This window comes from Aphis gossypii, chromosome 1, assembly GCF_020184175.1.
Source record: "Aphis gossypii isolate Hap1 chromosome 1, ASM2018417v2, whole genome shotgun sequence".
In the NCBI taxonomy this organism is placed as follows: Eukaryota; Metazoa; Arthropoda; class Insecta; order Hemiptera; family Aphididae; genus Aphis; species Aphis gossypii.
The window spans coordinates 38,383,902-38,396,401 of record NC_065530.1 but is presented as its reverse complement, the minus strand read 5'-3'; the positions used below and the strand labels follow the sequence as shown (position 1 = coordinate 38,396,401).

The 12,500-nt window shown below is 32.8% G+C and overlaps 1 protein-coding gene across 1 annotated transcript in view; it reads left to right on the top strand.

The window, feature by feature from the left end:
* Positions 1-12,500, top strand: part of LOC114119161 (rho GTPase-activating protein 7-like) — a 100,949-nt gene extending 88,449 nt beyond the window's left edge. Inside the window, 13 exon segments of the mRNA XM_050201753.1 lie at positions 272-343; positions 441-583; positions 2,580-2,976; positions 2,979-3,022; positions 4,724-4,927; positions 5,044-5,131; positions 5,205-5,274; positions 5,530-5,756; positions 5,885-6,196; positions 6,918-7,345; positions 7,787-7,938; positions 9,500-9,958; positions 11,075-12,500. Coding sequence (XP_050057710.1) covers positions 272-343; positions 441-583; positions 2,580-2,976; positions 2,979-3,022; positions 4,724-4,927; positions 5,044-5,131; positions 5,205-5,274; positions 5,530-5,756; positions 5,885-6,196; positions 6,918-7,345; positions 7,787-7,938; positions 9,500-9,958; positions 11,075-11,189 — 2,711 coding nt within the window. The 3' untranslated portion in view covers positions 11,190-12,500.

Sequence of the window (12,500 nt, the reverse complement as noted above, 5' to 3'; positions counted from 1 at the left end):
ACGTACGGGTACTTTAACATCGCGATCGCTTGTGCGCCGTTTGGTTTTTTATAATTATTATAGGTATGCATTAAATACCTATATATAATAAACAGCAGCTGTATATATATTACTATACATATATATCAATCACCGCCGAGTTTGTTTACCATCGTAATGGAAATTATTATAACATTGTACCCACCTTTAACGTGTTCGATATTATTATCGTTTTCTGAAATCACCTTCGAACCGTATTAAAAAGGAGATTCTTTGTTTTTTTTTGTTACAGAAATAGAAGCCAAAGAAGCGTGTAAATGGCTAAGAGCCGCCGGATTTCCACAGTACGCGCAAATGTATGAAGGTAAATATTATTATTATTATTATTATAAAACAATCACGGTGGGAATTCGATTTTCCAAATATTTTCATGACGTTTTTTTTTGTATTCTTTTCACTAGATTTGCAATTTCCAATAGACGTGAACGGCGTGCAAAAGGACCATCCTTTTCTAGACCTAGACTCTCTGCAATCGCTATTCAGAAGACTGCACGCGTTGAACCGTTGCGCAAACATGAAATTAGATTTTGTGCCAAAACACGCAGTGAGTGTACTACCTATACATTATTGTTTTAGTTTTATTGATCGATTCGATGTATATTATCATTGTGTACGAGTTTTGATCGATTAGAAATGCTAACGTAGTCGTTTTAATTAAAACTGACGCCATAACATTATTCATTATTATATCGAATGCGGAGATAAAACATGCGAAACGTGTTGTACTATTTATTTATAACAAAACGAAATGCATAAATAATCAAACACACAAGCTGCAGCTATATACGATCATACCCTAACAACATACTGTACATAATAGAGTAATATTATTATGTTTATTTTAGTAACGATCGAGTCTCTAAAAAAATATAATTATATTATATATATTTCGTCCTCCGTTAATGCAAGTGCACAAGTCAGTATTAAATCATTCCAGTCACTTTCCAACCAAGACCAAAATCAACATCTCATAGCTATACAATATCAATTATAAAACCGTTAATATCTTATACGCCGACTTTGCCTAAGGCATTCTCTTATTATTACCTATCGATTCATGGTTCATCACTTAAAGTGGATTGATTAAAATCAGGATGATCCATAGACTTGTATATAATATATATAATAATATAAAGTGAAAAAACAAAAATCGTAATCTAAAATATAATGTATATAATATATATATTTATAATATATCGTAAGTATATGCAGTGTTTTCCAACTTATGGATCGTGAATCCTTTTGATACGTTACAAGCATATTACAAAATTAAGTCTTAATCAATGAGAGATTAAAATATAATAGGTTATCTATATATATTTTTATAGGCCCCTGTACGACAGAAGAAGTATCAATTATAGTGGGTCATCATTTATTACATAAATATTAAAAATACCTATTTAAAAATACTATTAAAGATTATTTATTCTCTTCACCTACAATCACGATATTTTAAGGAACATTTCTTAATTCTATCGCAGTATTTATAACAAAAATACAGCCGTCCTGTTAAATTTTGCAGCGAAATCCTAGTGTCGATTTATGTGCAACTTATTTTGGCATCATCACATTATTATGTCGATGATTACTGACATGGTGCCAATATAAATTTTATCGTGGTTTTTTGAGCCAAATTTGGTGCAAACGTCACTTTGTTTCCACACCAGTATACATTCCCAGCTATTTCTTAGCCTGAAATCATTAATGTAATTTATCACTTACGATATTTAACTAAAAAGAGGATACCTACACGTTCTAAACGATACCTTATTAGTTAACATACCTTATAGGTAAACTATAACTTTCATACTTTATTTGAGGCTTACTTTATTTAGTTAATCTACATGAAACACGCTGACAAGAAAAGACAGAGCCTTCGGTTAAAATAACCAATAACTATTGTATAATAATATATAAAGATAATGAAAATTTATTCATATCTTTTTCAAATTTTTCCTCGTATATTTATATGTTTTTCCTACAAAAACATCTTAAAAACGTATATTTTTAAATCCTGTCCATGTGGAACATTCCTTTATTTTTTCTGAATGCATTCCCCCTTCTTTTCTATATTCTTCACTTCACTGAAGCTGTAATTTGTGATTTTGAATAATTTACGAGTATTATTTTTATTGACCTTTTCTGAAATTCAACTTCTCCGAAATTCTTACACTTTTCCTGTCATAGCCAATACTATTTCTTGCATCAGTGACTATCTTCTTTTATTTATTTATTTTTTTTTTTAAAGCAAATTATAATAATATCGTAATATAAAATATGTATTAATTATTAATTATTATCTACGAGTAGGTTCAAGGTTGGCAAAAAAAAAAAAAAAAAATAATAAAATAAATTTCAATTTTGTTTTATCTTATTAACAAATTACTATCGCTTGAGGCTTTTAGACCCAAAATCCTCCTTCTTAGTCCAATAATATTATATACAGAGCTACGCGAAAATTCGTCGAAAATATATACTATTGGACTTTGGGGAGGTACCTATACTTACTTACTCAACAGCAACGTGTCATGTGTTCACAGGGTGATGACTCGGACTCCGAGGGTGAATGTGCGCTAAGCGAGAACTGGACGTTCCAGAGAGAGTCGAGAAGGTGGTCTCGAGTGGACGACATCGTCAACACGGCGATGATGCTGCAGCAGCAGCTGCAACCGTCGTCGCCCGTTGAACACCATCTATCCGGGAACCAGCTGCAGCAGCAAAACCATGACCTCCAGCCATCGCAGCAGGGTTGTGGAGGCAAATTTGGAAGTAACACGTTGCCACAGCCACTGTTGCATTCAGCCGAACAAACGGCGGCGGTAGAGGCCGATGCATCGGACGTGGCACTGATCTCGCGATTCCGTCGGTCGGGTAGTGAGCGGATCAGAGATGGGGCCAAAGCCATCCTACGGCGAGTGGAAAGCTTGAAGACAAGACGTCGAAACAGCGCAACCGTGACGGTGTGGTCATCGGTTCACCACAGGTTTGTACTTAGTACTATACATATATAATATATACATAGATAACTATAATATAATAGAATACAATATATTATGAGTTATGGCCCTGTTAAAAGTATATCCATTTTATCTATCATGACATTTTACAAGAAAATCCACTAAAAGAAAAAAACGTTTATAATTATTTTAGTTAATAATTTGAACATAAATTTTGATCGTATACTGTGTAGATACTTATAAAAAGAACTCAATGGAAATAAGATGAATACATAATTCAAAAATACAACTATTATAGGATTTGTTTTATAAATAGGCCCATAAAATAACTAACATAAAAAGTAAATAATATAATAAGGTTATCAAAAAAAAAAAATAATAATAATAATAAACGGTTAAACATTAATGTCGTAAAAAATGTTTAACCATAAATTATAATACGAATTTCTCCCAAATATTGTACTCATGTACGCACAGCAGGATCTATATAAACAATATGACGGAAGAGCTGTAGTTAAAGGTTACTGTTACACGAATTTCCGTCAGTAGTTTTAATAAAATATATCCCAATGAGAATAATTATCATAATTATTTTTAATTTACGAACCTAGTAAACACTGGAATTACAAAAACATTTATTACTTTAATATCAAAATAAATTATTGTAACTACGTTTAGTCTTTAATACAATAAGACTTTATATAATACTCTCATTAAATAGTCATTTATTTATATCGATGGATTTGTTTAATTCCTCGTTGCTTGATTATTTCCAAAAACCAGATGTCCTTGGACCCGAGATTTCTAATTTTAATGTATTGCCTGGTATTAATAAAATATTAACGCGTTAAATTTTAACGAATGCAACGTGGCCATAAAAATAATATTATTAAATGCTTTAAACTCTTAATTACTTGAATACGATTTGTTTCGATAGCATTACCTAATACTTAAACTTTATTGGTATATATTATGGTTTTTTTTTTTTTTTTAAGGAAACTATGTAGCTATTTTGAAATTCGATTAAATAAAATGTAAAATACTTCGACGATGGTGTATAATAAGTAATTTGTAGTTTTATGCCTACATTTAGTTGTAGCATAGTCAAAAATATTAACTTTAAAAATAATATAATAATTCATGCTCATTATGCCATTAATCATTACCTATGCCATGGATTCTTGCCAACTGATAACAATACGGTACCTATGGGTAAATCCTGTTTTGTTATTTAAATTGTATAGGTAATAAATAACACATTATATTCTACAAAAAAGTGTGAATTCTTAGTTAGAAAACTTTAATGTTAGAAATAAAAAACCAAATTTAAATAATCGATAATAATATAACACTCAATAGTTTCATAGAAATTGTTATAAAAAAAATATACTAACCATGTCTATACACGTGCTTATCTATGAATAATATCTATGTGAAAAAGTACTTTGTAATTTGTTTTCTTTTAACAGCTACGTATCTCATACTTTCGATTAGGCTGATTTTTTTTTTTTTTTATTAACACGCGTACATAATATTATTTCTACTAATATAATATACCTCAATACCTACATAATATGTACATTGTACATAATATTATATTGTAAAATATATTATAACCGTATAAGGACCTTATTCTATTTATATGATATCTCCGGTAAAATTAAAAATATTTATACAAATGACTGTCTTAACGTGTTTTAATCTATCGATTTTCCTCTTCTTCATAGATCATAGACATGGCTTCAATGCAACAGCGGATGAAGGAACTTAACTGTGTGGACGTGACACCGCCAGATTCGCCGGTGACCGACGACTACATGAAGTCCAAACGGTTCTTAGCCAAACCTGAGTCGCTGGACTCGTTGGCATATTCCGATTCAGAACTGTCGTGGAGAAACGAGTACACAGACGCCAACAGCAATAACACCAAGGTAATAATTTCGATTAATTATTTCTATTTTCTACCTAAGTATAAATATATATGTGTATTTATATATTTATGTATATTGGCGACTATGTTATCACGTCGATTTTTGTCTGTATTTAGCCATTGTTGGATTTCATGGCCTTTGACAGAAGTAACGACTTTTCATCTCCCAACGGCAGTCAAGATAGCCGCACATACAAAAACAAATGTAAAATCCGAATAAATCATCACTTATAATTTTGTGCTTGCTTCAATAATATTTACGTTCATTATTTTTCTAGACAACGACAGCGTAGATTCGGTTTCGAGCGCAGTGCAAGACAGCGATCAAGAACTAACCACCAAGTCAAAGTAAATATAATTTGGTTTCACATTTATTTTATAATACAAAATGTTATTATCACAAAGGCGGGATCAACATCACTTTTTAGTTAAACATCAGTTACGTTTTCGTAAAATGTCTGCACTTTATATTACCGGTTATTTTGATATACATGTGAAGTGTTTTGTTTTAAAAATTGTAATATTTAATTTTCCAAAAATAAAATTGTTTATTAAGACATATATATATAGTTATAACTTATGATTATATTTCATAATTTACAGAGGATCAGTTGTTCGATGGCATAGTTTTCAAAAGACCAAGCATCGGCCAAATGCCTTAGCCGGACAAATGGTTGGATCGCTCACGGTTGGCCAGCTGTTAGTGTTACGGAAGTTCGCTCTTCTCAAGCTGACCGCCATCATGGAACGGTATTGTCCGACACACAGGACAGGATGGAACTGGGAACTCCCCAAGTTTATGCGCAAAACCAAAATGCCCGACCCCAAAGGTACGTACGCATAGGTGATAGCCTGACACACGATGAAATAAAACAAAATATAAAATTCTGTCCAAAAATAATATAATCTTATTATTATTATTATTATTTTTATAATAATTCTCAATTATTTGTTTTAGATAAAACCGTTTTCGGAGTTCCGCTGATTGCCAATGTGCAAAAATACGGTTCCTCACTGCCACCGTTCGTCCAATCTGCTTTTCGGTGGCTCGAAGACAACGCTCTCGACCACGTAGGGTTGTTCCGGAAGCCCGGCGTCAAATCCCGAATACAACGCTTAAAGCAACTGGCTGAAGCCGATCCGGACGACTTGAAATTCGAAAACCACCAAGCCTACGATGTGGCTGACATGGTGAAGCAATACTTCCGTGAATTACCAGAGGCCTTGCTCACCAATAAACTCTCCGAGAGTTTCATCGCTATTTTTCAACGTGAGTACTATTTAGTATACAGGATAATTTTTTGTGCAACTATTCAAGTCGTCTAAATTGTAAAAACTTATAAAGTTATAATAAACATGGCTATACTAAATTGTATTTCTATAACATAGTATTATAGTAGGTACATAAATACCTTGCTCAAAAATATTCTGCTTCGGAACAGAAAATTAAAAATTTATATTTTCGTTGCAAAATATTAAACGCTTAAATAAATAATGACGATAAAACTTTTAATTTTTGATGAACTAAAATTAGACGAAAAACCATTTCTAAATAGTTTTAAAAAAAACTTGTATGTTTTACGTTTAAAAAATTAGCCCGCATAGTATACATATTAAGTACCTACTAACAGTACTAAGATTAGCGTAAGTACTTACTACCTACTTATACATAATATTATGTTATTACAAAGCTCTTCATTCGTAAAAAAATTTTAAACGAAACTCATATACCGTATCCAATACGAGAAGTGTAATAACCTTCACTCGCGTGAGATCGCGATATACGAATCGAAAGCTCTGCAGTCGTGATTCAGTACTCTATATTTAAGTACACTTAAAGTAGAGTTAAAATTATGGGGGGGGGACCTCCGAAAACCGATAACTTAAAATAACGCGTAAATATAGGAGGTGCGCCCCCGTCTATAATACTATATTATACGTATAAACTAAAATAATATATACTCACGTAAATTTGCCTTTATAAACTGCAGACGTTCCGGTGTACTTGCAAAAGGAAGCGGTCCACTACACGGTGCTGCTGTTGCCCGACGAACACCGCGAAGCCCTGTTCGCCCTGCTCGACTTTCTGTGCCAGGTGTCGTCCAGGAGCGACGTGAACCAGATGTCCGCCAGCAACCTGGCCGTCTGTCTGGCCCCGTCGCTGTTCCACCTCGGCAACGGCGGCGCCTGGTCGTCGTCGCACCCGCACGGTGGATCCGCCGGCGGGTCGACGCCGTCCAGCCCGGTCACGTCGTCGCACAACCGTTCGTCGTCCGTGTCGCCGCGCCGGAACCACCATCAGTCGTCGGCCAACTCCGCCGCCGTCGTTGGTCTACCCGATTCAAAGCAGCTGGGACAGAACAAGGCGGCGCACGACTGTCTGTTGTTCCTCATCAAGCACTACCGTCAACTGTTTGCCGTAAGTATTGCACACTCGTGACAATGTAATATTATTATATACTTAGAATTCGTCTCAAATACTAACCTAAATTAACCAATAACCATAGTAACTGCATTTGTACCAAAAAAAAAAATCCCATCCAATTTACGTATAGGGTTTATGTATCTATTATACATCAGCTGTTCTACAGTATTTTAATATTATTCGTTGCTTTTTTATGTAAATATTTTTTATCGACCCGCTGTTGATCGTAAACATATACTTTTATTTCATGACCGACGAACACCATACCTATAATAATAAATCTGCCATAGTTATTATAAACAATAATGTGAAATCGACACGTCTCGTACCAACGATGGCCGACCTCCTCGTCCCCTCAAATTTCGCGCTCGGTTAACTATTGTTTATAAATCAGTAAATCACTAACCGGTGATATGGTTTTTGTTCTCTAAACAGATGTCAGAGGACATTATGAGCCAGTGTCACTTTAGCTATATGGACGAGAGCATACCAATAAGTCTAGAAGAGCTCGGTGCAGAAATGGGTCACGACTGGAGAGGATATTTGAACGCGTGTACCTCGGCGTTGCTTAAAGAAGCCAAAGACAAGTAAGCAAGACTTATATTTTTTATTCCTAAATCTAATAAGCTTTCCGTGATAATATTATATAGGATTTTAATAACCAAAGTCGACAGCTAATAAAATAAAAAAACATCTCTATAATGACTACTATACATACATAGATAGATATGAAATCCTAGTTAGTAAACACTTAAAAAGTTTAAATTAACTTTTTTCGAATTTTACTTTTCGCAATAAAATACATGCGATTTGACTTTGTTTTATATTTCCCAAATACTTGAATGTGAGAATAATTTAACTATTGTTTATGAAGTAATAATAGTATAATAGTAAATAGTAATATATTAAAAATTATTCACCTGTCTAAAGTCTAAACTTCAAATGCTGATTAATAATGAAAAAGGATTGTGAAAATGTTAAAATCGCCACACATATTTTTTTTAAGTAAAAATTAAATAAATATTACAAAAAAACATTTATGTTTGCAAAACAATTTCAAGTTTTAATATAGTGATACAAGATGAGTATATGTCGTCAAAGTACGTTTTAACTTCACACATTTCCCTAATAATGTTTTGATTATTGGACTCCCGGCCCTTGATCTTATGATATGCACAAGACTACGAGTTGACACAAAACCTAAAACCACAGCCCTCCTTCCTTCTTCCACCGTCGATCAAACATTTGATTTGTATATAATACCTATCCACAAGACATAAGGTAAGATTACAATAATACTCAATATCGTGTAAACAGATAGTTTACTTTTTTATATTATCATAAGTGATTTTGCGCCTCATCTATCTTCAAGCGCGTCTATACTCTACATAGAGGTAGTTTTTTATAACGTTTTTACTGAATTGTATTTTAGATCAATAATAGTCATCACTAAAAATGATAACATATTATATTCATATTTATACGACATAAATATTTGTCTAAAAATCGTATAGGTTCCCACCAACATTCAAATCGGTTATCTTTTACAAAAATAATTCATAATTTGAAAAATTAAATGTTGAGTTTTTCGTAGTAATTAGTCAATTTAGTCATATTGACTGTTGATGGTCATCCCTTTAATAATTTCCAAAAAATATTCTTGGCTGTTTTAAGACTCTCAGTCACCTCTACACCGCTTTAAAAATAATAATAGAAACTATAAAGTCCTGCAGAAAACCTTTCGGGTGACTATTATTTATAATAAGTATGCATACGTTAATAATTTATAAGCTACAATAATTGAATATGCACATAAACAATCGACATAAGCCATAAATATGTCAAATTAAGGTCACTAAGAGGGCTATGCCCCAAGGCCCTCAAAAATTATCCCCCCCCCCAAAAAAAAAAAAATATATCAATAAACAAATAAGCACATATTTTTTTTGTTGTATAATTAGGTCCCCAAAAAAACATAGCCCAGAACCGTTATTATTACACTATAATTCACCTCTACCGGTGTTGACATAATATTATATACGTATGACTTGTTGTAGGTATAAACATAGTATCCAGTACATAATTTAAAACTGAAATGTGACAAAATGCTCAATCAAATAATAATATACGCGGTCCTTGTGTTTTCAGGAACAGAGGATGGGTGGCCGTGGGCAGTTTCGAGAACGTCGACATATCGTACAAGAAGGTCGGCGACGGACACCCGTTGCGACTGTGGCGGGTGTGCACGGAAGTGGAGGCGCCCCCAGCCGAGGTGCTTGCCCGGATACTGTGGGAGCGACACGTATGGGACGCGGACCTGATGTCGGCCAGGGTGGTGGCCAAAATGGACGCGCGCGCCGATCTGTACCAGTACGCGGACGCGGAAATGTCCCCACATCCGGCCAAAGACTATTGCGTGGCCAGATCGTGGCGGACCGACCTGAACCGGGGAGGTTGCGCGGTCGTCGAAACGTCCGTCGAACACCCGGACGCCAAGCAACCGGCGGCGGGCGCGGTCCGCGGCATCGTGCTCGCCTCCAGGTACTTGATCGAACCGTGCGGATCGGGCCGGTCCCGGGTACTGCATTTGTCCCGAGTCGACACAAAGTGAGTGTATTTTGGGTTAAACGTTTTTTTTACGAATCTCGATATTCTTGCACCTACTCGTACAGCTAGGCATAATATAGATTTAGGTATCCGATTAGTACCGACAGGACAGGTTTTTTTTACGTCATTTTCTCAGTTTTATCGGTTTTAAGTTGAAAATACATTTAAATTCGTTATAAGGTGGTTTTATTGAAATCGAAAAATTCAAAAGTGCATTATTGCCTATTAGATTAATCAAACAATTGAGTAATATATCTATTGCACTGTGAGCTTCTTCAATACAACGTACAGAAGATATATGCGTGCGTTTTCGTTAAAAGAAAAAAATGTCTGCATCAAATTTGTCTAACCCATCATATTTTTGAAAAACGGTTACTAGCTGTGACTCAAATTTTAAGAGAACTATACAGTCGATCACGTATATTAAATACTTTATAAAATATAAGCAAATTGATATGACGGTATTCTGGTGACTTGTCGGTATGTCATATGTAAGTAAATAGTGATGTATGTGCGTCTATTATATTTTTAATCGGTGTACTATGTGCTTTACAAGGTTCTATATAGATGCGATGGTTTTATATTTTTTCCTTATCAAATAATAAATATAGTTACCTATGTCTCAGAAGTATTTGCATATTTTATTCATTATATATGAAACCATATTGATGTCAGCATTAAAATATTTAGGTGTCTTACAACTACAGTATTAAATATATTCAAATGTTATCTAAAAATATTTTAATAAATACCTTATTATAATATTTCTCATGATACTGCAGCCGATTTAAAATATTTATCATGCAACATTACAGTTTTTGAACTATAGTAGGTAGGTAGTCTGCTATTGTCTTACATTTTAACTAAAAAATGTAATAAGCAAAATAACGATAATATTTTTAATTTAAAAACTTTTTGATTATTAACATACGAGTAGGTAGAGGAAAGAGATAATTTTTTAAGCCAACGACCTATTCCGAAAATAATATTTAGATATAATGTGTATTATATCGAACAATTAGTATAAGACCGTGAGCCATTCCAACGTACAAAAATATTTTCATGAAACATAAATAAATTAATAAATATAATAATGACATGGTTGTCATTTTTCAGGGGCAGGACGTGCGAGTGGTACAACAAGATATTCGGACACATCACTTCCAAATATTTGTCCGCGATACGAAAATCATTCGAACACTCTGCTGAAGGTCCAGAGAGCAAAGTATAATGACTCAGGCGCCTATTATTTTTGTTTTGTTTTTCGTTTTTTTTTTTTTTTATATATATACTATTAATTATTATTATTACTATTCGTTCTCCGATAAACGATTTCCGCGTCTACGTCGACACAATATAATAATAATATATGTAATTTAATATTGTACATTATTAAGTGTTACCTATACGATCGGATGACGAGTACGTATAGACGCGTTCAAATATTATATATTTGTATGTATCATTGTATATTATTATATAATTTTTTATTATTATTATTATAACTATTTTATTTTGAATGTTCTAACTGTACACAATATAATATAGGCCAGACCGCGTTGTTACAAAACAGTAGACTGATTGGGGTACGTAATCGCGTACCCTCCCCCCCCTTCCGACCTCCTAGAAAATACTAAACTTGTATCGGTTTTTTTTTCAAATGAATTCGTAAAAGTTATTATTATTATTATTATTATGAATAATTTTTGATTACGAATAAAAACACTGAAGCAGTGATACGATTATATTATATAGTGTTGTTATCGTAATATTATACACTTAATTTATATCGTTCGCGCGAGACGTCATAACTTTGCGGTGTCTACAGCTGCAAAACGGCAATCAAAACAGGGTATAGTTTTCGATTGTATTTTAAAAATTAACTCGCGTACCAATAAAAGTTCCTATGATGTTATGATTTATATATTGTTCAATTATCAATTATTATCAGATAGATCGTTCGATATTATACTTACCGCGATTTGACTTATTACTATTATTACACTCTACAGTACTTATATTATTATATAATCCAAAAACGATATCAAGGACAAACACTGTTAAATACATTTTAAAACACAATGTTGGCAACGGGACCATAATATATATTGTTGATTTATATTGAGAGAAAAAACACATCACATTATAATATAATAGAAATTTTACTTAATTTTTAAGCACTTAAAATACATAATTTACCATTTTATTTCTTTATTATTATTTTTATTATTTTTATCATCATTATATATTGTGTTTGTTAATAGCTTTATTAAGTAAACTGTGTATAGGTGCCTCTTACCTTATTTTTGCAAAAAAAAAAACGCACATTTTATGTTTTGTAATATTATTATGCGTTTTTAAACGTATATAATATTGTATTTTTCGTCGCGTAATACTTACTGTTGTGTATAATAACTATAATATATTATTATTGTTCAGTGTTAGAATATAGTTACCTTATTATTATAAATGTATTTTGTGTGTGTGTTAAATTATGATTTATAAGATACTATCAAATAAAAATTTTGTTCTATGTTCATTA